Source organism: Protopterus annectens, chromosome 6.part0 (genome assembly GCF_019279795.1).
Source record: "Protopterus annectens isolate FY-2018-M chromosome 6.part0, PAN1.0, whole genome shotgun sequence".
Taxonomy (NCBI): domain Eukaryota; kingdom Metazoa; phylum Chordata; order Ceratodontiformes; family Protopteridae; genus Protopterus; species Protopterus annectens.
Window position 1 is genome coordinate 215,741,029 of NC_056737.1, and position 24,301 is coordinate 215,765,329.

The 24,301-nt window shown below is 42.0% G+C and overlaps 1 protein-coding gene across 1 annotated transcript in view; it reads right to left on the minus strand.

Moving 5' to 3' along the window:
• Nucleotides 1-10,926: 10,926 nt before the first annotated feature.
• The window catches only part of LOC122804221 (cytochrome c oxidase assembly protein COX16 homolog, mitochondrial), a 513,319-nt gene continuing 499,944 nt past the window's right edge, over nucleotides 10,927-24,301 (minus strand). The window contains exon 4 of the mRNA XM_044073966.1: nucleotides 10,927-11,303. Within this exon, the coding sequence (XP_043929901.1) occupies nucleotides 11,187-11,303 (117 nt within the window). The 3' untranslated portion in view covers nucleotides 10,927-11,186. The remainder of the gene's footprint in view (nucleotides 11,304-24,301) is intronic.

Below are 24,301 nucleotides of genomic sequence, written 5' to 3' on the forward strand. Positions count from 1 at the left end.
TCCACCCAAACAACCAATCACTTCTATCCCTTCACTTAATACATAACCATTCATATCTTCTCTCCACTATATACTCTACCAATAAACTCTCTTCCCTTCCTTAGTCACTCTACCAATCACCTCCCACTTCACAGACTACTCTCCCCTCCCACATCACAAATGCATACTACCACCAACAGCTGTATTAATATTCCCCACTCTTGTAATTGACAAAAACTTCTTTACCCTCCAATTGTCTGTCACCATCTATCCCTCCATCCAAAAACACTTACACATACTCTTAGACATACTCCATTTACAGCTCTATCATACCACCCCTACACACCTTTTCCATTCTTCCTTCCCTCATCTCTAGTTCTTAACTGTTAAATTTAAAAAAATGTATAATTTAGTAATTTTAAATTACTGTTGCATTATAATAGTTTGACAATATCGGAGAATGACAAACATTTTCATTTTGCATTCTAACCACCATGTTGTAGTTGCGTTCTTAATCCCAGTGTATCTGTTGTTGCATGCCCTTATGATAATTTGACAACATAATTCCCTCCCTCCCCCTGTTTATTGGCTGTTGACTATAAGCACATAACTTATCATTTTGCAAAGTCTCTCCCCTTAAAGTACTCACCAGGCTAAAAGACCTTTGATAAAATAGGTTAATATTGAGTGCACTGAAAGTGATTGCACCAATTTTAGTATCACATTAGTAAGTTTTTTTTTTACTGTAATTAGTTTATTGGTTCTTACTGGTGGTAGAAGGAGGTTTCCAGGCTAGTTGTTCTGATTGAAATTTAAATACTCAATAGCAAGTCCACCCAAACATTATTCTAAAATCGAACATCAAGCAGTTATAGTTATCCCTGCACCCAGAGTCATTCCTGTTGGTATCACAACTTCTCTAGCCAGCCTGACTGGGATGGGTATCTACAGACAGTGTAAGAACTGTCTCATGCTGTCTGACAATCTGTCACTTGAACAGTACAACAAAAATCTCACACACAGTAAACACATAAACCAAAATTGTCAGTAGTACACCCATAGATCATGACTTTCCAAGGACATCATAATACACATAATCCATCATATGAGGTTCTAAATATTAAATTTCCTAAACCTCAAAGACCTCCAAAACAAAACAGACTCAGCATATTAAGGCTACTTTTTTACATAGTAGAAGGAGTCCCAAAGTCACAGAAGGTGAGCCCTTAAGGCAGGCATCGACAAAACCAAACATTTTTGTTATAGGTGACTCCATTGTAAGACATACAGATGTATCTCTTATCAGGATGAGTAAGGAAAGTGTGACAGCTGCTTGTTTGGTGCCAAGATCTTTAAGATTGTTCATGTATGCACTCAGTCCCTGAGCAACAAGTACCAGTATGACATTCAGAGTTCATGCCAGTGTCAATGACGTGAGCTCTACTTCCCTGAATTATATGAAGAGAGACATGATGGAGCTCTAAGAGTGTGTGTCCATGGCAGGTATGAGCCTAGCACTGAGCAGCATTCGACCTTCCCAAAAGATGATGCTGTGATAATGAACAAAAAGTAATTGACTTCAATAATTGGCTTAATTTTTGGTGTCATTCAAAGGGTGCATTATTTGTTAGCCTGGGAGGATACGATCAACAGACCATGTTGCTTCACCAGTAATGGCCTGCAAGTGTTCCATCTAGGGTTTAGATTATTGGCAAAGACACTGTCCACCCCCACAGTGCCTTTTTTAGGCAATGCCAACCTGAAAAACCTACCAGCAAAACGAAACAAGCAAAGGAAAATATGAAGCTGTCACTGATCAGTGCTAGGAGCCTGAACAAGAAACTCAGCTCCCTACAAGTTCTTCTCACCAGGTAGAAACTGATGTCTGTGTAATGACTCAAAGTCAAGTCAAAGTAAACTTTGTCATTCAGAAAACACACAAGTGCAAAAACTGAATGAAATTCCGTGTCTCCAGACTTAATGTGCAGACAACATACAGACTATTTTCACAGACATTTACACATGTAACACCTAGGTATTACATCACAGACATGCAGGTAGATAGACCAATATTGCACATAATCAGAAACACATTTTAACACTTTTCGAACTGAACACTTACTTGCATGAGAGTTTAGTATTGCACAAGTACTTGGTTAAGACATTGCATTGATCCTTGCACAGAAAGAGACATTTGAGTATTGCACAGTGAACATTAGAGTATTGCACTATAGTTAATTTATGAATTTGCATGTATTGCACTGAAAGAAGAGATATTTTACTACATTGCTACTGCCCTAGATGGCCTACAAGTTACAGTCATGGTGAATATGGCACTAAGTATTAGGTGAGACTGGTAACCAGGTTCTTGCACAATTTGAGACAGTTTCTACAGACCCAATTGGACATCATGGAGTGTAGTGGTTATTAAGAGTTCAACAGCCTGATGACATTAGGGAAGAAGCTGTTCCTGAATCTCGTAGTTTTGCAACGTATGTTTCAGAAGCGCTTTCCAGATGATAGATACAGGAACAGTTTGTAAGCAGGGTGAGTGCAATCTTTAATTATTCCTCTGGCCCTGCTGAGACATCTGGATAAGTACAAGTCATGGATAGGTGGTAAAGTGGTCTAAATTATCCTCTCGGCTGTTTTACCACTCTCCAGAGGGATTTGTGCTTAGAGGTAGAGCAGCTTCCATACCATACTATCAGGTTGTTTATCAGGATGCTTTCTATCGTACTTCTGTAGACGGTAGTGAGAACTGTCGATGGGAGGCTTGCTCTCCTCAGCCTTCTTAAAAAGTGCAATCTCTGTTGCGCTTTCTTGACTATGACATTTGTATTTGTGTTCCAAGACAAGTCCTCATCGATGTGCACTCCCAGAAACTTTGTGCTTCTCACTCTTTCAACTGTTTCCCCATTGATGGTGAGGGGAGAATGTTCCTTGCGATTTTTCCTGAAGTTCACAATTATCTCTTTTGTCTTGTTCACATTTAGTGCTCTCTTTTGTCTTGTTCACATTTAGTGCTAAGTTATTGCCACATCAGGTAATCAGTTGTTCCACCTCATCTCTATACACAGTTTCATCATTACTGATTAGACCCACCACCGTTGTGTCATCAGCAAACTTGATGATGTGATTTGTATTGTACCTGGCTGTACAATCGTGTGTAAACAGGGTGAACAGCTTAGTAGACATCCTTGTGGAACTCCAGTATTAAGAGTGATGCTATCTGAGGAGTTATTTCCTATGCACACTTTCTGAGGTCTGTCTGTGAGAAAGTCAAGAATCCAGTTGCAAAGTGGAGTGTTGATGCCTAATTGGAGTAGCTTCATTAGCAGATAAAGAGGGTTGACCATGTTAAAACAGAGCTGAAGTCAATGAATAGTACCCTGGCGTAGGTGTTTTTATTCTCAAGGTGTTCCAGCAATAGATGCCATGCTGGAGAGATGGCATCTGCCATAGAGCGGTTTGCTCAGTAAGCAAACTGCAGTGGGTCAGGTTCAGCAGGCAGCCCAGATATTATGGCATCCTTGACCAGCCTTTCAAAAACTTCATCATTGTGGAGGTGAGGGCTACAGGGAGGTAGTCATTTAGGCAAGATGGTGGAGATCTTTGGTAATGGAATGATTGTTATATTCTTGAACTATTTTGGAACTATTTGCTGACTCAGAGAGTTATTGAAGATATCCGTGAGGACATTTGCTAGCTGCACTGCACAGTCCCTGAGCACACGCCCTAGAATACTGTCAGGATCAGCTGCTTTTCTTGAGTTAACTCTGCACAGTGCTCTCTGGACATCAGCTGGGTTGAGAGTGAGTATCTTCCTGTTATGGCCAATGGGCATTTTCTTTGCTGTTGTTCTGTTCCCTTTCCCAAATTTGCTGAAGTAGACATTCAGCTTATTTAGGAATTCCCTGTTGTCCTCACATTGTGAAGACATGGGTCTGTAGTCAGTTATGGACTGGACACTCTGCCATAGCACCTGGGGTCTTTTTGGTCAGAGAAGAAGCTCTGAATCTTTCTGCCGTAGGTGCATTTTGCTTCCCTCACTCCCTTGTTCAGATTTTTCTCTGGCTGTTCTGAGGGCTTCCCTGTCTCCAGACCTGAAGGCTGCATTCCTTGCTTTCAGTAGTTCATACACCTCTCTCGTCAACCAGGGTTTCTGACTGGCTTGTATGATGATGGTTTTGGTGACTGTCACATCATCCACACATTTCAAGATGTAGCCTATCACCACCTTGGTGTATTCCTCCAGGTTGATAAACTGGTTTTCAGTAGCCGCCTCCTTGAATATACTCCAGTCTGTGCTCTCAAAACAGTCCTGGAGTACTGAGAATGCACCCTTTGGCCATACTCGTACTTATTTAACTCTCCCTCTAGTTAGCAATGGTTTATATGCTGACAGAAACAATATGGAGAGGTGGTCAGAATTTCCCAGGTGTGGGTGAGGCACTGCCTTAAATACCAGCTTAACATTGCTGTATACCTTGTCTAGTGTGTTCTCACCCCTTGTTGCAAAGTCCACATAGTGGAAATAGTGAGGCAAAATGGTTTTCAAGTTGGCCTGATTAAAGTCACCTGCCACTATATGAACACACAAACATAATACATATAATATATATCTATACATAGTGACTGAGGCATGGTTTAAAATAGCAGACAGCACTCTGGCTGTGCAGGGCTATAAATGCCTTCCAAATGTGTAGACCAGCTACTGTGCAAAAGAGCTGTATCAGTCTACCTTCAGAAGAGATTCACATCAAGAATGGTAAATCAGCATGATGCACTAGAGCTTCTTCATGTCCAAATAACCATCAGAAAGCTGCCATACCATATATTCGCTAACTACAGAACTAATCTATGACAAAAGAAAGCCACAACACCTATCTACAAGAACTAGAATCACTCAGTATTAACCCCAATACTATTTTCCTAGGTGGTCTAAACTATACAACTAGAGACTGGGAAGCCTACACCACCACTACTAGTGCACAAGCACAGAGATTCCTGGACTTTTTCAATAGAAAAGCCCTGGAACAAATATTAGACCATCTTGCACCATTTCTTGCCTACCTTCATCACTTGTTAGATTTGACCATAAAGCAGTCTCCTTTGAAATAAAACTGAAAACAAAGATCCTTCCACCCAAGGTACCTTTCAAAATTTCCTTAAAATAAACTACCTACTCCTAAGTAATACACTGGCAAACTTCAAATCCCATCCAAATGTAGTTAACTCCATTGAATATGCAGAATATACGAGCAGGTAAACAGATGCATAGATAGATGCAGCTCTACCCCATGGAAACAAATGCAGACCCAGAAACAAACCCACATGGTGGAACTATAATATCAACAAGTTTTATAATAAAAGGGAAAATATTTTGACCAAAAGTGAGAAGAGCAATTCCCAGAATGTTAGAGTCCTTGTCATTGAAATAAACAAACAGCTCAGAAGCTTAATAAAATCCACCAAAGCCAAGATTGAGGCTAAAATAGCTAACAAAGTCAAAGACAATCACAAGGCATTTTTAATTATGTTCATAATCTCGAAATCATAACAAAGCAATGAGCTGAGCTGATTGTAAATGATGTTACCTATATTGATACTGAAGATATTGCTAACCTACTGGCCGATAAATTTAGCTGTAACTTTACCCCTATGTTCCCTCTGTCTGTCCCTCAAGACATACTTGAAACTGGATCATCTCCAGATATTACACAAGACCACGTCCAAAAAGTGCTATCAAAAGTTAAAAATATTGCATCAGTGGATTCTGATAATATCCCTGGATGCATCTTAGGTAACATGAAGCATAAAGTACAACATAGCCACACTCCCAACACCACTGTTTAGTCTCAGCCTCCATATAGGTGTTGCACCAAGCAAATGGAGAACAGCTACAGCCATTCCCCTGCATAAGGGAGGACCTTCCCACGGACCCAGGCAATTACAAACCAATAAGTCTGACCTGCCTCGTATGCACAGCCATGGGAAAACCTATCATGGAATCAATCAATCAGGATGTAGGGAACCACCAAATACTAGACCCATCTCAGTTTGGGTTTGTCAAGTGCAGGTCATGCTTACTCAATCTGGTGGATTTTTTGAAGAGGTCACCAAAGCAATGGATGAAAACAAAATGGTACATACTGCATACCTCAGCCTGGCCAAAGCTTTTGACACAATTCCCCACTCAAGTAAAAAGCCATTGACATTCAGAAGCCATATAGCTGATGTCCTTAAGGGGTTATTTGCATATATCTCATGGGCCTCTGTTACAGGAGGCTTGAAGTATCACTCAATGAAAACTCTAGCTTGGCTAGGTTTTTCTTGCAGCTTTTACTAATCGGTTTGTCTGTGTGACCTTTTTTACTCTTTGGTTTGGCTGTTAGCTGGGATATTTTGCTGACACCTTAATAGCAAGTTTAACAATTCCCGACTCTGGCATATTAGAAAAGCAAAATAAACTGGGAATAGACCCCTATGTCACCTGCAGGATTGCCATCTGGCTCACAGATGGTATGCAGATAATCAAGTTAGTGGAATTTATCTCCACAAAGAAACTGGTCACCAGAGGAGTTCCCCAGGGCTCTGTACTGGGACTTTGCCTATTTGGCATATAGTTTTCTGAAGTACAAGCCAATATCAAAGGGCTCTGGCTGACTAAGTTTTCAGATGACTGCAAGCTAGGAGCAGTCAATGAATGTTCAAATGACTTAGCCATCTTGCAGGAATGTTTGTCTCAAATCAATAATTAGTATCAAAATCATGGTCTGAAACTAAATGCCAAAACATGCATTACTGTATTCCTCTGGAGGAAACTACCACACTGAAAATATACCCCTAAGAACTGAATCAGTTGTTTGGGATTTGGTAACTTATGTAGACAGTGACCTAACTTTAGACCAACATGTGTCTATTGTTGTACAAAAGTTCTTCTATATTGCACATTTTATAAGCAAAGGGACTGTGTATAAATCTAGGGATGTCACTGTCCCACTTTACTTAGCCCTCATTAGGCCAGTCATTGAATATAATGCCCCCCTTTGGCATGTATCTGTCCAGACACATGCAACAACTGGAACACCCACAGAGTACCTTAGGATACAAGGCCTAAACATGTCCTACATGGGCTGACTCAAAGTCCTGTCACTATACTCGGTATCCTACAGACTGCAAAGTGGTGATCCATGTCTGGCATGCAATTCATCCTCTAACCCAATACTGATGATTTACTGCACATCAGCAAGTCAAGTGGCATCAGAAATATTCTCTCTAGGGATCTAAACCTATTCTGCATCATCAACAGAACAGTTTGGAGGGAAAGGTATATTTAGCAGAGGGTACTGCTGCTATGGAACAGACTTCTAATCCACATAAAATAAAGTTTATTCCTGTCTGTTTTTAAGTGACAACTTAGATCTATGGATAGAGAACAGAAAACATATCCCAAGACTGTCTCCTGTACTCCTAATGGACAGAGGCAGCTTCTAAATGTTTTATCTCATGCATGGGTACCCTAAAATTATCTATTGTATGATCCCAGTTATTCTCAGCAAGGGTACTATATAATTATCAGTCATGGAATGGGTAAGGCCAATTTATAACCAAATGGGATACGTTACTTCAAGCACAAAATAGAGAAACTGGCAAGGCTTAAAATGTCCTGGAAGTGCAGCTAGCCTAGTACTTACCTATGAACCTGTGAACAGCTAGAAAATCACCTTCCACCCCAGTACTACAACACCCCATTTCCTTACCCAAAAACTAAACATAAGTCTCATTAAACATATGCAGCATATGTAACAAAATGCCAGAACTTCATGCAAGCAGAGACCAATATTCTCCAGATATTCTGGTAATTACTGAAACCCGGCTACAAATTAACACAAAAGACAATGAAATACTTCTCCCTGGGTATAACATCATAAGAACAGACTGAATTCAAAAATAAGCTGGGGGTGTACCCATCCTTTACTCTAACTTATACAACAATAGTATTCCCAAATTTCACAATTCAAGTGCACTAATTTCATACCTCAGATTAAATAAAAATAACACCGTATCACTGCTCGCTATAGCCCCCCAAAAATGATGTAAACCCTCTAGAAGGTATCCTGTACTGAATATCCAATACCATCCTAATGAAAACATTATACTGGGAGACAAATGCTGATTGGCAAAATATTACCTCCAAATTTCTGAATTCCACCATTAACCTATATGGCCTTAAGTAGCCAATTGCCTCACCCCTTAGATGTAGTTAAAATTATGACAAGAAATCCACCCTAGAATGGATAATGCTCTTTCCCCTCACAAACACACCATTTCAGGAACCCTTGCAGACTCCCTTAGTGACCATCTTCCCACTTACACTCACATTAATCATGTTAAAAGCAACTATAAATGGTCCTATAATGTCACAAATTTCAGCCCAGGCACTTTCATATAAGCAGTAGAACACATCAACTGGTCCAATCTAAAAATCCTACCTGGGATAAAGCAGTCTCACTTTCAATATAATATTCTTAAATATTCTAAATAACTTACCACCCCTTACAAGAAAAATAAAAGAGTTAAAACCAACCATTCCCTTTGGCTATCTAACAATACTAAAAATCTTATACATAACAGGTTTAAAGCCTGGAAAAAAAGTGAATGAACAAAATATTGAAACTTTTGCAAAAGTTTAGAAAACTTTGAAACCTTATAAAACAGGTTAAACAGTGACAAAAACAACATTACAGTAAACTGCTGACCTGCTACAGACATAATCTCAAAAATATTCTTGTCCTCCATCAAAGACTTAATCCGTCAAGGGACAAAACAATTCAAATCATACCTTTCAATCTCTTAGCATATGGAATCTGAACAAGGCCTAAAATAATTCGGGGGGGGGGGATAGCATATTTTAAATATTGCCAGAATAAGAGGATTTATGTAAACATGCATTTTCTGAAGGAAGTGAAGTTTGAAACTCAAATGCATATCATTATTTAGTGACTTGAATCTTCAGTGATTTGCCAAAAAAAAAAAAAAAAACACAAATTTTTTGAAGAAAGGACTAAAAATATATGGTGAAAATATGGGCATTCTGTGAAAATCTGGATGGTTGAGAGTTATGATTCAAGTCCTTCATATAACCTCTCCTCACTTGAAAATGCTAGCCAGTTTAATACCACAAACAACCCCTAACATCCATAATACCTATACCCCATCCAAACCCTTCCCACTACTGTGCTACCTTTCAGCTTAAAAACTGTCCCTACTTCATATAAAAAAATACTTCAAAATCTCACACCATACTCTACATATGTTAATTACCTCCCACCTGAATTTTTCAAGATAGTAGCCAGTGCTCCAGCATACCCAGTATCAGTACTTGTTAATAGGTCAGTACAAGAATCCTATGTTCCTTCCCTCTGTAAAAGGTTATATGTAACCCCAAAACGTAAAGAGGAGACTTCTACAGAAATATCCAACTTTAGACCCTTCACTAACCTATCCCTCTCTCAAAACTAATGGACGTATCCACAACTTCTTCAATACCTCTTTCAACAGCTATTCTTGGAACATACACAACATGGCTTCCACCCAGCACGTAGTACTACCACCCACCACTGCCCTCATATCCTTCCTAAGCACCATCAAAACGATAGGCCCAGAGGTAAAACTGCATCCTCTTTATTACTAGACCTACCTGTAGCCTTTGAAACTGTATCACACAGCAAACTCTTATACAAAATATCTTCCCTTGGCCTCTCACACTCTACTCTCACATGGTTCAGAAGCTACTTGTCTGACAGACAACAATATGTTAAATGGCTCTGCACTCTATCCCCTTTCTTGTTATTTACCACAGGTGTACCCCAAAGCTGCATTTTCAGTTCCCTGACGTTTAATATATTAATCAACAACCTCTTTACACGTTCACAACAAGCCTTTGTTATACACATGCAAATGACTCTACTCTCATTTTTTTCCTCTGATAGCCCAACCCACAACAAATAACACAAGAAGGCTTTAACTCCATTGAAAGCTGGCTCCAACATGCTCAATTACTGCTCAACCCTAAAAAATATGAAATAAAAAAATAACTCCCATTTTTTTCAACTCGCACAGCTTTGGCAAAAGTAACTTCAAAATCACCTCCCTAACACTGACACTGAAGTAGTATCTCATACTGAATCACCTGGCATGATCATAGATGACAACCTAAAATTCAACTTACATATTCTAAATTTAATTAAAAAACACACAAAAAGTTACAACAAAAAACTTACAGAACAAAAAATGTCTTCACAATTAATACTAAAGTAACCGTAGCTAACACTTGCCTACTGGTATCACCTCTACATGGAGCACCCATACTTACAAACCTTGAAAACTCTCTATAACCTACATTTGTGCAATGCTATAACTGTGCTTTCTGGTTCAAATCTTTATACCATCTAAAACAGTTCACTTTCCTCCCACGCCTTCTACAATGTCACTTATAGAGGCAATTAAAAGGATTAGCCTCGGTACTGTCCCCATGTTACCCCACTGATAACAATTCATTCATACAAATGGACTCATTTTATGAACTTCTGTGTCCTTCCAACCAGCTAAAGTCCTAATCAATAATGGCATGATTCACTCCCTGGTTGTTTAATTTGATTCTTCTTCTTCTGGTGAGGTGCAGTATTGATCTGTGAACTGCTGACCATAGTCCCCACCTGCATACAATCTATGTCAAACTGACCCCCCCCCCCCCACACACACACACACACGCACATACACACAAAGCATTCTTAGGGACAACGTATATTGTGGACCTTGTAAAATTTACTAAAGAACAGAAAACAAGGTAAATTTGCTGGTGGACAACAGTGAAAATAATAATATGATCTTCAGTTTCTCTAAGTAAAGCTTAGGCAATAAGACTCATTATACATGGAGTATCTTAAGTAAATGTTGTGCTATAAAATTTATTTAAGAGCATTACAATTTTATGACAACAGTTCAGTAGAGTCTCTGGTTCCACCTTCACAGCTCTAATTCTATACAAGGCTGCACTGGTTCTGACTGGATACGGAGAGTGCCTGCTTAGTACTGAGGTGCAGTTTGCAGCATGATGGTCACTGCAGAGGAATGTCAATGAACCCAAGTGATTAAAAACAACACAGATCAGCACATGCAGAAGTCATCTGCTGCTACATTTAGGCTGGTTTTGAGTTAAGTCTCTCTCTCTGCTGCTGCTGGTACTGCTTAGAGTCTTCCCAAGGACGTGGCCCTCTGATGTTTTTCCAATCATCAACGTTTACTTCTTCTATTTTCTGTTGAGTACAGTAAAAGAAATTATCAAATACATTCATGTTGTATTTGTAAAGTGCACTACACATACAAAAACTATTCTCAGCTTCATATCCACCTTAATATACAACAAATAGTAAATGACAGTGCTTTTGATCTTTAGACTGCACATTACAGAATACTTTCCACTTCACATGTAACTTACAACCGTTTCCCTTTAATAAACATTACTAAACACATTCCATATACTACTGTATACAAACACACTCTGTCCTTCTTTCTACATTATCAACTGGCTATTTCTCATCATATCTACAAGGATTATAGTCTGTGCTGCAGAGTGTAGACTCTTCTGTGTGCACATGTTGGTGTGTTTATGTGTGACTGGGTTAGGGGAGGGGTGCTAATCTTGAGCAGACTGTCCCAATCTGATTTGTGCAGTACAGTGACATTCACAGCCTTTGTGGTTGTATGTACAAGACTGAAGCAGAGGGTACTGATTTGAAGGAATGGTTCAACAATTAGAAAAGGATGAACATGTTCCTGTGTAAAAAGGACTGGAAGTGACATTTTATATTTCATAAAAGTTCAATACAAACCAGTATGGTGAAAAGAAAATTTGAATCAGTTAATGCCAGTGTTCTCAAAAGCTCTGGTCAAGGTTTCTGTCCATGAACATGGCACATTTTACATTAGGGAACACTACAAATTTGGCCATTCTTTACCATCATGTCTTCATACAGTGCTTTAGCTCTGTGCTACCTGTACTGAGTTCTGGAATCTGCATTCAAATGGAAATTCAGGAAAAGATTCTCGAGAGAGCACTTCGCAACATTATGGTAAGCAGGCTATGCCAAAGGCTAAAGTAGGTAAGGTTGTATCATTGCTGACAAAAACAGAGGAGGACTAGAAACGGACCATTTCTAAGGGTATACCATACATTAGTGAGAATAGTTTAATAAGACTTAAAAAAGAGAAGACAACTAGAAATAATTCCTCCAAACTGGAAAAGCTGAATTAAGATGGAGCTGGTTCTGTTCCTCATGCCCATCTGCCTGCAATAATAAGCTCTGGCTATCTTGCTACTCTGAAAAGGACAGAGTGAGTCTTGGAAAATTATTTATTTACTTATTACTTATCTTTGTTTACTGGGAAAGTCTGACTAGGACAAAAATAGAAGTTATGTTCTTACCATAACGTTCCATGTTAGTTGTCTTCTTCTCGCCTTCTTCTTGCTGGATGGGTTCGGAGCCGACCTCGGCTCCGACTCGGCCACTCTAAAAGCTCGAGAGTTGGTTCCACCGGCTCGAGGCTCCCCTTATATCCCACAATGCTAGGCGAGAGTTACCTCAGATCTCGTTTGTAAGCTAACCCCAGCTTATAATAGTAACAGTATAACTGTAAAACAAAGTCCACCTCTAACAACAGGAAGAAAGAAGGGTGACCTACATCCTGAACTAGGAAATATGCAAAATAGCATATGTCTAAGAAAGAGGTGGTAGAAAGAGAGGTCACAATCACAACTCCTCTAGGTCTGTCCAGGCCAGGGGGAAGGAGGGTGGGGCGCAAGAAGAAGGCGAGAAGAAGACAACTAACATGGAACGTTATGGTAAGAACATAACTTCTATATGTTAAGTTGTCTATCTCGCCTTCATTCTTGCTGGATGGGACCGCGTCCCTAGCACCTTGTCCCGGGTGGCCTAACGGAACAGACTCCTGAGAACAGTGGAACCAAAGTTAGCTCTATGCCTAGAAGCTAAATCCAACTTATAATGAGAAATAAAAGTGTGAGGAGTAGCCCAAGTAGCTGCTGCACAAATGGTGTCAATAGGCAGTCTGTCTTGGAAGGCTAAAGAAGTAGCCAAAGCTCTGGTGGAATGGGCTTTAGGTTTATTAGGCAATTTTTGTTGCCTAATTTCATATACCAGGGAAATCAAAGATGTTAGCCATCTGGATAACGATACCTTTGAAACTGAAAGTCCCTTTCTGCTTTCCGCATAGGAGACAAACAGCTGATCAGATTTTCTGAATTGTTTTGTTCTATCCAAGTAGTACCTCAATTGACGATGAACATCCAGGCAGTGTAATTTTTGTTCAGACCTATTGGAATACTCTGGAAAAAAGACAGGGAGGTCAATGCTTTGGTTTAAATTTGATGTCGAGACCACCTTAGGCAAAAAGGACGGGTTAGTTCGTAAGGATACTCTGTCCTTATGAAACAAAAGATAAGGAGGACGACAACTGAGTGCTTGAAGTTCTGAAACTCTTCTAGCTGATGTAATAGCTACCAGAAAGAGAGTTTTCCATGATAACAATTTCAATGAACAGGAAGCTGCAGGTTCGAAAGGGGAAAGAATCAAAGAAGCAAGAACTAAATTTAGGTCCCAAGGAGAAGGAGGATTTCTTATAGGAGGTCTGAGAAGAAAAACTCCTTTCAAAAAGGCTTTGCAAAGTTTGTGGGACATTAGGGCAGATTCAGAAATACCCACATGAAAATTAGAAATAGCTGCCAATTGAACCTTAAGTGTAGATGGAGATGAACCTGCATGGAAGAGTTCAGCTAGAAAATCAAGGACTAGTTGGATGGAAGCAGTGAAGGGATCTATGTCCTTTCCTTGTGCCCAATATGAGAAGCGTTTCCACTTACTCAAATAAATCTTTCGAGTGGAAGATTTATGGGAAGCTATCAATATATCTCTGACAGAGTGAGATAATTGAGGAAGCCTGGCTACGGTTGGAAGTGGAGGAACCAAGCAGTGAGGTTCAGAGAGGGGAGGGAGCGAAGAAACTGACCCGACTGATGGATCAAAAGATCTGGAACTAGGTCCAGATTCCACGGTCGCTCCAAGAGAAAACGATGTAGAAAGGGGAACCACACTTGTCGAGGCCAGTAAGGAGCAATGAGGATCAAGGATGCCTTCTGAGCGATAGCTTTCTGAATTACTTGAGAGATCAGTGGGAAAGGAGGAAATGCATACAGAAGTCCCCGGGGCCAAACTTGGACTAGAGCGTCTCTGCTGGGTTGGCCTGGTAAAGGGAATAGAGTGAAATATTCTCTGCACTTGCTGTTTTGGGGAGTAGCAAAAAGATCGCAGCAAGGCTGACCCCACTTGAGAAAAATCTCTCTCACTACAGAGTCTTTCAGAGACCACTCGTGAGGCATGAGAATAGCTCTGCTCAACTTGTCCGCAATGTGATTGGACTTCCCGGAGATGTGCGTTGCTATCAGAAAACGCTGAGAAGAAATCGTCCATTGCCACAGTCTGAGTGCTTCTCGACACAGGGGGTATGATCTGGTTCCGCCTTGTTTGTTGATGTACCACACTACCGACATATTGTCTGTCTGGATTGCAATTGTTCCCAAGGGAAGAGAGTCTTGAAGGGCTTGCAACGCTAAAAGCACTGCTCTCATCTCCAGAACATTTATGTGCAAGTGGCATTCGTTTGGTTGCCATGTGCCCTGGACTGTCCTGCCCTGATAATGCCCCCCCCACCCGATCAGGGAGGCATCCGTTGTCAGTGTAGCAACCGGAGGAGGTGGAACAAAGGGTCTTCCGACAGGAGCTGGGGAAGACATCCACCACATGAGATGCTTTTGCACGCCTGCGTGATCACAATGGTGTGAGACATTGGAAGTTCCTGGTATGACCATTGAGTAAAAAGCATCCACTGAAGGATCCGCATGTGGTATCTGGCTAATGGAAGGAGAGGTATGGCCCATGCCATGATTCCCAACACCTTTAGAACTAACCTGGCTTTGATTCTGTTGTTGTTGAGAAGGAGTGATACCAATTTGTGAATGTCTGATATCCTTTGGTGCGTTAGCCTTGCAGACATGTTTATAGTATCTAGATTTGCGCCTATGTAGGTAATAGTACGACAAGGCGACAAAACAGACTTTTCGCAATTTATTGAAATACCCAGTTTTTGACAAATGCGAAAAGTATAATCTCTGGCCATCAGAAGGAGATGCTTGGTGGGAGCTGTGAGGAGCCAGTCGTCCAAATATGGAAACACCTGGAATCCTTGTCGTCTCAGGTGAGAAGCTACCACTGCCATGCATTTGGTAAACACCGGGGGCAGTGGTGAGACCAAAGGGCAGGGCCCTGAACTGAAAATGACTGGTTCCCAGCCTGAAGCGGAGGAATCTTCTGGAGCGTCTGTTCATTTTTATGTGATAGTTCGCATCCCGAAGGTCTATAGAGCACATCCAGTTTCCTTTGCCCAAAAAGGGGAAGGATGGATTGCAGCGTGACCATCCGAAATCTTGTTTTCTTGACTGATTTGTTCAAGACACTGAGATCCAATATCGGTCTCCAGTCCCCTGTTTTCTTTGGAACTAAAAAGAACCTTGAGTAGATTCCGGATCCTTGTTGGTCTGCTGGTACTGGCTGAATTGCTCTTTTTGCAAGCAGTTTTGAAATTTCCAAAGCTGCTAGATCCCTTTGAGCGGGTGGAACATCTGGAAGGGATTTTTTTGACTGATTTGGAAAGCGAAGAAAGGGGATAGAATAGCCTTCGGAAATGATGGACTGTACCCATTTGTCTTGAGTCAGGGATAGCCAGGCTTCTGGGTACAGTGACAATCTTCCCCCGACTGCCTCCGGGATGCTGAAAAGGCTTGTCAGGGAAGGCTTCCCGATTGCCCTGGTTCTGCGGACCCCCCCTGCCCCTAGGGCGACGTCTACCATTGTTATTCCCACCTCTGCCTTTGGTAGGAAAACAACTCTGTGCGTCAGGCGAAGTCCCTTGAGATTGTTTACGGAACCACATCTTTCCACCCTTCTGGCCTTTGGGGTAAGGCCTGGAAGGAGTCGAAAAACGGACTCCGACGGCAGAAAGGGTCTTGCCATCAGTCTCGCACCTAGTCAGGGTTTCTTTCACTTGAGGACCAAAGAGATGATCCATCAAACGGGAGTTCGTGAAAGACGTCTTGAAAGGGTCCGCAAAATTGCATAGCCGCATCCAGGCGTGCCTACGTAAGGCCACACCTGTCCCTGCGGCTCTGCTCGCTCCATCAGCAGTGTAAGAAAGGAGGCATGGAGGAGTTGGATATGGAATTAAGGGTAGCCAGTTGCGTGTTCATCTTGTCTTGGAAACCCGCAGCTGTAGGATCCTTTAACATTTCACTCGCTTCCTTGATCAAATCCCTTTGAAGGCAGTGAAATGGCACAGGTAGTTCAGCGACGCATGGTAAATGTCGCTGAGGAGAACATCCGCTTCCGTACCTATCCATGGACCTAGATTCCTTGTTAGGTGGATGGACAGGTACTGAAGGATCAGCCAGTTCCTTCTTTGTGGCAGCAGCTACCACCATAGCATCCACAGAAACTCCTTTTGTTAAAAATTGCTTGTCTGCTGGAGCTGTGATGAACTTAGAGGGTCTCCTGGGAGTGGGGTCCACTGAATCAGGAGCCGTCCATGCCTTCTTAGCAACCACCTGCATGAGGGGTCAAGGGAGGGACACCCAGGAGGTGGAAGGGCGAGCCAAGCGCCTCAAGATACACAGATTCGTCCTCCGAAGGGTTGAGGGCTGGCCAATTTCCCCTCTGTTTCAGGATCTCCAGAATGTCTGCAAATGAGACATCTTCAGAAGGGGAACAGGGGGAACCCTCAGAATCATCCAAATCTGTGTCCGGCGTGATGGACTCAGGTGAGTCAATGTGTTTCCTCTTACACTTCCTCTTCCGAGGGGCTCTTCTGCCAAATCAGGAGAGGCCTCGGAAGAGGATGAAATCCCACAGGGGCTCCTGAGGAGCTGGCTCTCTGCGGTCCGGGATGAGGGAGTGAGTCGACTTACCCTGAGGCAGCATAGAGGGAGGGGCGGAGCCGACTGTGGAGTAGAGCCAGGCTCTAACACACTCCGCATGACCTCGAATGCACCCCTGTCAGGCAGAGCCAGAGGTCCCGCTCCGAGGAGTTAAGAACCCCCTCGGCACCGACAGTGATGGCTCGAGGCCGATGTCGGAGCCGAACTCACCAGCGCCGAAGCCCGAGAGGGAGAGGGGGTCGGACAAGGGTCCGATGCCACTCACCCCCTCGGAGCCGGCGAGGAAGTCCGGTGCCGAGTTTCTTCCAAAGAAGAAACGGAGCCGGCAGACGGAGCCGAAGACAATTGTATCGGCTCCGGCGTAACCACAGTCTCGGTTCCGACGACCCGGCTCGAACTCAAGAGAGTCGAAGGAGGAAAATGTTGATGGACCGGGGCAGGCATCGACTGATGAGTCGGGCTCTGAAGCATCTGGGCTAGTGCCTCGGACTTAAGTAGTCGACTCACTACCCTCTGAAGGTCATGATCCGACAGCCTCGATGACCTAGAGGAGTGAGACCTTTGGCTCCATTCAGACAGCAGGGGAGATCCTGGAGCCGAATGAACGGAGCCAAGAGATGGTGACCTGGACCTCTTCCTGGTTGTCGGCTCCGAAGGTCTGGTCGGAGCCGACACGGGAACCTCAATAACCTCGGCTCCGGCCGGAGCCGAGGGAGCCACAGAAACTGTGGACTGAGACTTATCGGCTCCAGCCGGAGCCGATAAAGGCAAAGGTTGAGCAACCTGAGGTCTCGGCTCAGAAGCCGGAGCCGAAGACCTCGATGCCTTAGAGGGCTTCCCTGTTGACACAGACAGGGAATCCTCTGGCTTCAGTAAGCCTCTAAGAATTAACTTATTTTTTCTTTCCTGCAGGACCCTGGGGCTGAAGCCATGGCACACAGCACAGGAGTCCTGCAGGTGCAAAGGCCCCAGACAATAGACACAAGAAGTGTGAGCGTCTGTCAGAGACATTTTCTGACAGCACGCATCACACTTCTTGAATCCGGAGACCTTTGCTTCTTTGGACATATTTTGACTGACAGGTGTACACAAACACGCACACAAACACACAAGTTATACCCTGTCAGAAAAACACAATAAAATTAGTAGTAATACTAGTATTTAAAAACTACAATAAACTAGAATAACTACAAAAAACACACACACTCCACTAGGGAAGGGAAGGCCTAAAGGCCCAATGGAAGAACCAAAGGTTCTTGGGGAAAGAAACGGAAAAATTTAGGGTAGGGAATAAAGTTATCTAACCTACACTAACTAAGTAAGAATATTAACTTAAAGGGGTTTTAAAGACTAATTTTTACCAGAAAAATAGTACTCACCAGGAACCGGTAGAAACAACCAACCTCGAAGCTGTAGCGGCAAACGAGATCTGAGGTAACTCTCGCCTAGCATTGTGGGATATAAGGGGAGCCTCGAGCCGGTGGAACCAACTCTCGAGCTTTTAGAGTGGCCGAGTCGGAGCCGAGGTCGGCTCCGAACCCATCCAGCACGAATGAAGGCGAGATAGACAACTTAACATCCATTTTTCAGCAGAGGCTCAGGGAGAAAAGCTCCACATTTAACACCAGTTTTGACAAATTATATATATATATATATATATATATATATATATATATATATATATAATACAGTTCCATGATATCAGAAGAAATACAAAATACAGCCAAGTGTACATACAAGAGAAATAAAGCTTTACAATAACTTAATTAAACATTTAAAAACACAGCATGTATATATCTTACATAGGTATATACAGTACTGAACATTCATTAGCAATAGAGACAGGCTTATAGAGATATAACATTGCAAAATATATTGTTATAATACCTTTGATTTCTAGCAATTGAAATAAGGAAAGAAAAAGGCAATACTGGAGGTATTACAAAGGGTGGGGAGGTGGCTGATAATGAAATACAGTAAAATAAGTTTGTAGCAGAGCAGCTATGAAAGTGTCGTTACATTTGGGTTTGAGAAGTAAAGTATTTAGGAAAGAGAATGGTTGGGGCTACTTAAACTTTTATAAGGAGTATTGAAGAGGGAGTGATGTAACTGTCATGGGGGGTGATCTAATCAGACAGTCAGAAGAGACGGAATCTTGTCACTGACTGACATAATGAATATAAGGATACTTCATGGAGAGGGCCATATTGCTCTGGAAACAGCAGTGCATGATGCGACAACATGACTTGATCTAAGGCTCATAGTATTTATTGTACAAAGGTCTTATGGGAAAGATATGCAACAATGGCAGGGAAAGATCAGTTTTAGCAAGCTTAATGTGGTGTGCTACTTTGTAAGAGGGACCAGTGTGTGAGAGTAAAATAACAGGTTAAAATGGATTTCTGTGGCTTTTTCTGAAAATGTAAAATAAATGTTCCGCATTCAGTGTGTAGAGTGCACTCAGCTAAATCTCAGTTAACTAACTTGGCAAAAACATATAGCTTGGCATTCATTGTTAATAAGAATCAGAAGTAAAACATTTTATCTCTTATAAACTATGCAGCTTGTGAAATTTATTATCTACAAGCAGGTCAAGATGAACTCTTGTATGCAGCTGTGTCTCATCAATATGATACGCAAGATAGGCCAAGGAAAAGGAGTTATTCTTCAGGAACAGAATGTCTAAGATATGGAAAACAAACTACCAACTTGAAAGGAAAGACTTATTATTCTGGCAAATTCTCAAAACTGCTGATGCAGGCAGAAAAGACACTATAAAGTTTGGGACTTTTTCTTTTGTATGAGAGACTTTGATTATTCTAAGCTGAAGTATGGTGATGTATATAACTTTCATTGTTAAGCTAAATGTAAACCTCGTGTGCAGTAAATGAATGTCGTAACAGCAGAACTGTCTCAGTGTCTTCATTGAGTAAAGGTACAAGACTACCGTAAATAGTGTAGTACCACTTTAACAGTTGCAAGACCAGTCCAGTCCAAACAACCAAGCGGGTGACCTGAAGAGGTGCCTCTCACAGTACGACATTCCAGAGCAGACCTTTTTAGAATCCATTCTTCTCTTCCTAAACTTTGTCTATTGATTGAAGGACAAACACTGCAGCACAGTACAGGGCAGACAGTTGGTGATTCATGAGGTGTGAAAATACTACTGCCTAAATTTTCCTATCACCAGCATCTAGTGAAAGAAAGCAGGGAATTTTCCCACAACTGATCTCCGTGTCAAGACTGGCCACCTTGTCCTGAACATTTGTGGTAAATATTTTCTTCTGTTTTTCTTTTAATAATGAACGCAATTCATGAAAATGTCAAGAAGTGCACTCAGTCTTTTACTTTAGATGTGTCTAAACCATATATAAACGTGTGGAATTATTTAAATACATGGTATAATAAGCATGTTAGCACCTGTAAGTCTTTACTACGTAAGGCAAAAGTGTTAGAATGTGCAAAAATGTGCTAGTTGCAATAATTTAAATGTTGCTTTTTGCATGCCTTGTCATAAACGTATTGTACAAAAGTTGGAACACAACCAGGATAAAGTAATGCTTGAAGTAAAGACAATGGTTCCTGTTTCTATATATCCTGTTGCAAAAGATTTATTAGAGGGTGTTGCAGATGTCAAAGTTTGTACTTTACAGTCTGATTTGCAGGGGTTTAAAGACTGGATTGCTAAAGTTAGCAACGATCAGGATCCTGACCTCATGGGTCATTCTCAGACTTACTGTGATAATGGATTGCATCAGGTAAACTGCATGCTGACACTGCTGAATATACAAAATAATTTTCTCAGTTTTTGAAATTCTCACAGACTGAAATTAAGACCTTTACACAAGCTGTTACTGAACAGGGCAGTAAAGCTATTGGTATGATAGAAGGGTTAATGAGTAAAATTGTCCATTTGCAAGAAAAATATGACAAGCAGCTGGCTGACGCACAGCGGGACGTAACTGTTGCTAGAGAGGAAATAAACACATTCAATATTTTTTCAGACAGTGCATACGTAGTTAATTCTCTGCAGCTGTATATGTCTACATGGGCAAGGAGAGGGATTGTTGATAACATGGGCAAACCACTCAAACATGCTTCTGTGTTACACACTATTTGGAATTTAGTTTGTAGTCAGTCCCTTGTGGGTTGCTAAGGTATCTTACAGGTAAAAGCTCATCAGAAAGCTACAAATGACATTTTTCAGTTAAATAACTATGCAGATCAGATGGCAAAAAGGCAGTAAAGGAAGGAATGCAATTGTATCCTACAGAACACCTTTCTAGTGTACCAGATAAACCCCCTGCAGTACATGCTGTGACGACCGTGCCCTGGCCTAGCAATCAAGGGGCCTCAATCCTCACTACTAACACCAGGGAGGGTGTCTCATATAAGAGGAAAGGATAACAAATACACACAGTAAAGTACAATGTCCCTTAAGTGCACACAGAGATTACAGTCAGCCTGGGTCTGGTTGCTCCCTTGCTCTCCATGTCCCCAATAAGACTCCCCACTGGCACAGCTATAGGGTCCAGATCTCAGCCTAGCTGGCAAACTAACCTCCAGTACCCTCTCTGTCCCACCACTGCTTTGTGTCCCTGCCCAGGTAGCTGACACACCACACACACTTTGAGATAAGTATTTATACAACTTCACAGACACTCCTGGGAAAGGCTGACACATTCTCCAGCTGTGCGCCTTTACCCACACTATGTGGTAGTAATTTCTGCCACCACCAGCTAATACTTATGAGCTACCCAAAGGCATTTAAAAGGGTGTCCAATTATTACTGTACAATATTACTATCCAATTGGTAATGTGACTATTCAGTCTAAGGCTTATTACAATAAACTCTAAATATGCAATGTACTCTACAGCTTACTTACCTCTACACAAACCAGCCATAGGTAAAGGTTTTTAAAAATATTTAATAATAAATAATTAAAAACAAGACAATACTACTACACCACAGTGCTACCTAAGACTTCAGAGATGACACAGAAACTTAAAACAATACAGTACGAAAGTTCTGGTATAACAGAAAAACACTTGTCTAACTTTCTTATAAGTTCCTAGCTATTACTACAAGAAAACATAGTTCTAAGACACTACTTACATAAGACAACAGGCAGAGTGTTGATAAGCGGGATATCAAGATCAAAATGCTCACAGTCTCTCTCTGAACAATAGTTTTTAAAATCACTAACAAACATCTTTGCTTGGCCCTCCCAGATTGCATCATTTTGACACTTAGGTTTCCCAGTATATACATTACATCATTTTGATACTTAGTCTGGAGTTCCCAGGCCAACAAACTGCATTATTTATCAATCTAACACCTGCTCAGGAAACTACAACAATAAAAGACATTTCACATGTACACTCTAACAATTATTCCTTAAGTTAAGACAATAGAAAGAATGTGTTCAGCCAGCCGTTTCGGCACCACTATTTAGATAATTTTACTTCAAAGTACATTTGAAATGCTTGGCTTAGTTTTCCTTGCAGCAGATGGCAATATTGCTACAATCCTGAAGTTCACATTTTACAGTGTTTTCCTTCATTTAAGAACACAAGCCTGTATTTTACATTTATATTTACAAATGACAGAATTATGTATCAAATTCTACTTGACTAGGTTGGCAGCCTTCGCCCATCTTCCCCCAATCTTCACATCTCTTCCCCCTGGAGAACTCGAGCTAGTTTTTCAAGTGACCCTTGAGAAACACTGCTTGAGAGGGTTAGGTCTATATGGGTGTAGCTCACCCCATTCCCTGTCTTGAGAGCCCATCTGCATTGGCATTGCTAATCCCACTTTGGTGCTGCACTGACATATCATATGCTTGCAACCCCAGGCTCCATCTTAGCAACTTGGCATTTTGCTGACTGACTCCGTTTAAACATGTTAGAGGGTTGTGATCTGTCATAACAGTAAATTTCCTTCCATACAGATAAGGTTGAAGTTTTTGCAGTGCCCATACTATGGCTAGACATTCCTTTTCTACCACTGCATAGCATTCCTCCCTGGGTTGGAGCCTATGACTGAGATAAACCACTGGGTGCTCTTCTCCCTCAGAAGAGATCTTGCTAAGTACAGCCCCCCCCCCCCCATAGTTTGAAGCATCCACCTGCACAACAAATTATTTGCTGTAATCTGGACTGGCTAATACAGGGGGTCCTCCCAAAGCTTCTTTAAGCTTCTGAAATGTCTGCTGACATGCTGGGGTCCACGCTACCTTATCTGGCCTGTTCTTAATTGTCAGGTCTGTGAGGGGAGCAGCTATGGTACTATAACTAGGGATAAACCTTCTGTAGTACCCTGCTGTCCCTAAGAATGCCCTCACCTGCTTTTTGGTAACAGGTGCAGGCCATGCCTGAATAGCTTCCACTTTGGCAGGTTTTAGCCTTATCTTACTACTCCCCACTCTATGTCCTAGGCAGGAGAACTCTACCATACCCACCTGACATTTGCTTGGCTTAATGGTCAACCCTGCCCTCTGTAGTCTGCCCAGCACCTCCCTGACATGCTGAAGGTGCTCTGGCCAGGAATGGCTGTAGATGGCAATATCAGCTAGATAAGCAAGGGTAAACCCTCCTGCTCCTGCTAGGATATTATCCACCAGCCTCTGGAAAGTAACTGGGGCATTCTTCATCCCAAAGGGCATCTTTGTGAACTCGTACAAGCCAAAAGGAGTCACAAAGGCTGACTTTTCTTTAGCACTGGGAGTCAAGGGCACCTGCCAGTAACCCTTGGTAAGATCAATTGTTGTAAGACACTTAGCCCCATCCAGCTGCTCTAGGGCCTCATCTGTCCTAGGCATGGGGTAAGCATCCAATTCTGTGTGACTATTTAATTTCCTGTAATCCACACAGAACCTGGTGCTGCCATCCTTCTTTGGCACCAGCACTACTGGCGAGGCCCAAGGACTGTTGGACTCTTGAATCACCCCTAGTTCCAACATCTCCTGTACCTCCTCCCTCAAAGTCTTTCTAACTCTCTCAGACACCCTATAAGGGGCATGCCTAATAGGCCTTTGGGGTCCTGTATCCACCTGGTGCTGCACCAGGTGGGTGCACCCTGGTTTCCCAGTGATCATGTCCCCAAATTCCTGCAACACTGTTTGGATTTCTCGAACCTGGGTAGGAGCTAGCTGCTGGGACATTGCTACCCCTTCCACCGAGATGTCAGCCCGGGCCTCACTGAGGAGATCAGTCCCAAGATCTCGCTCAGACACTTCCTACAATCCACTG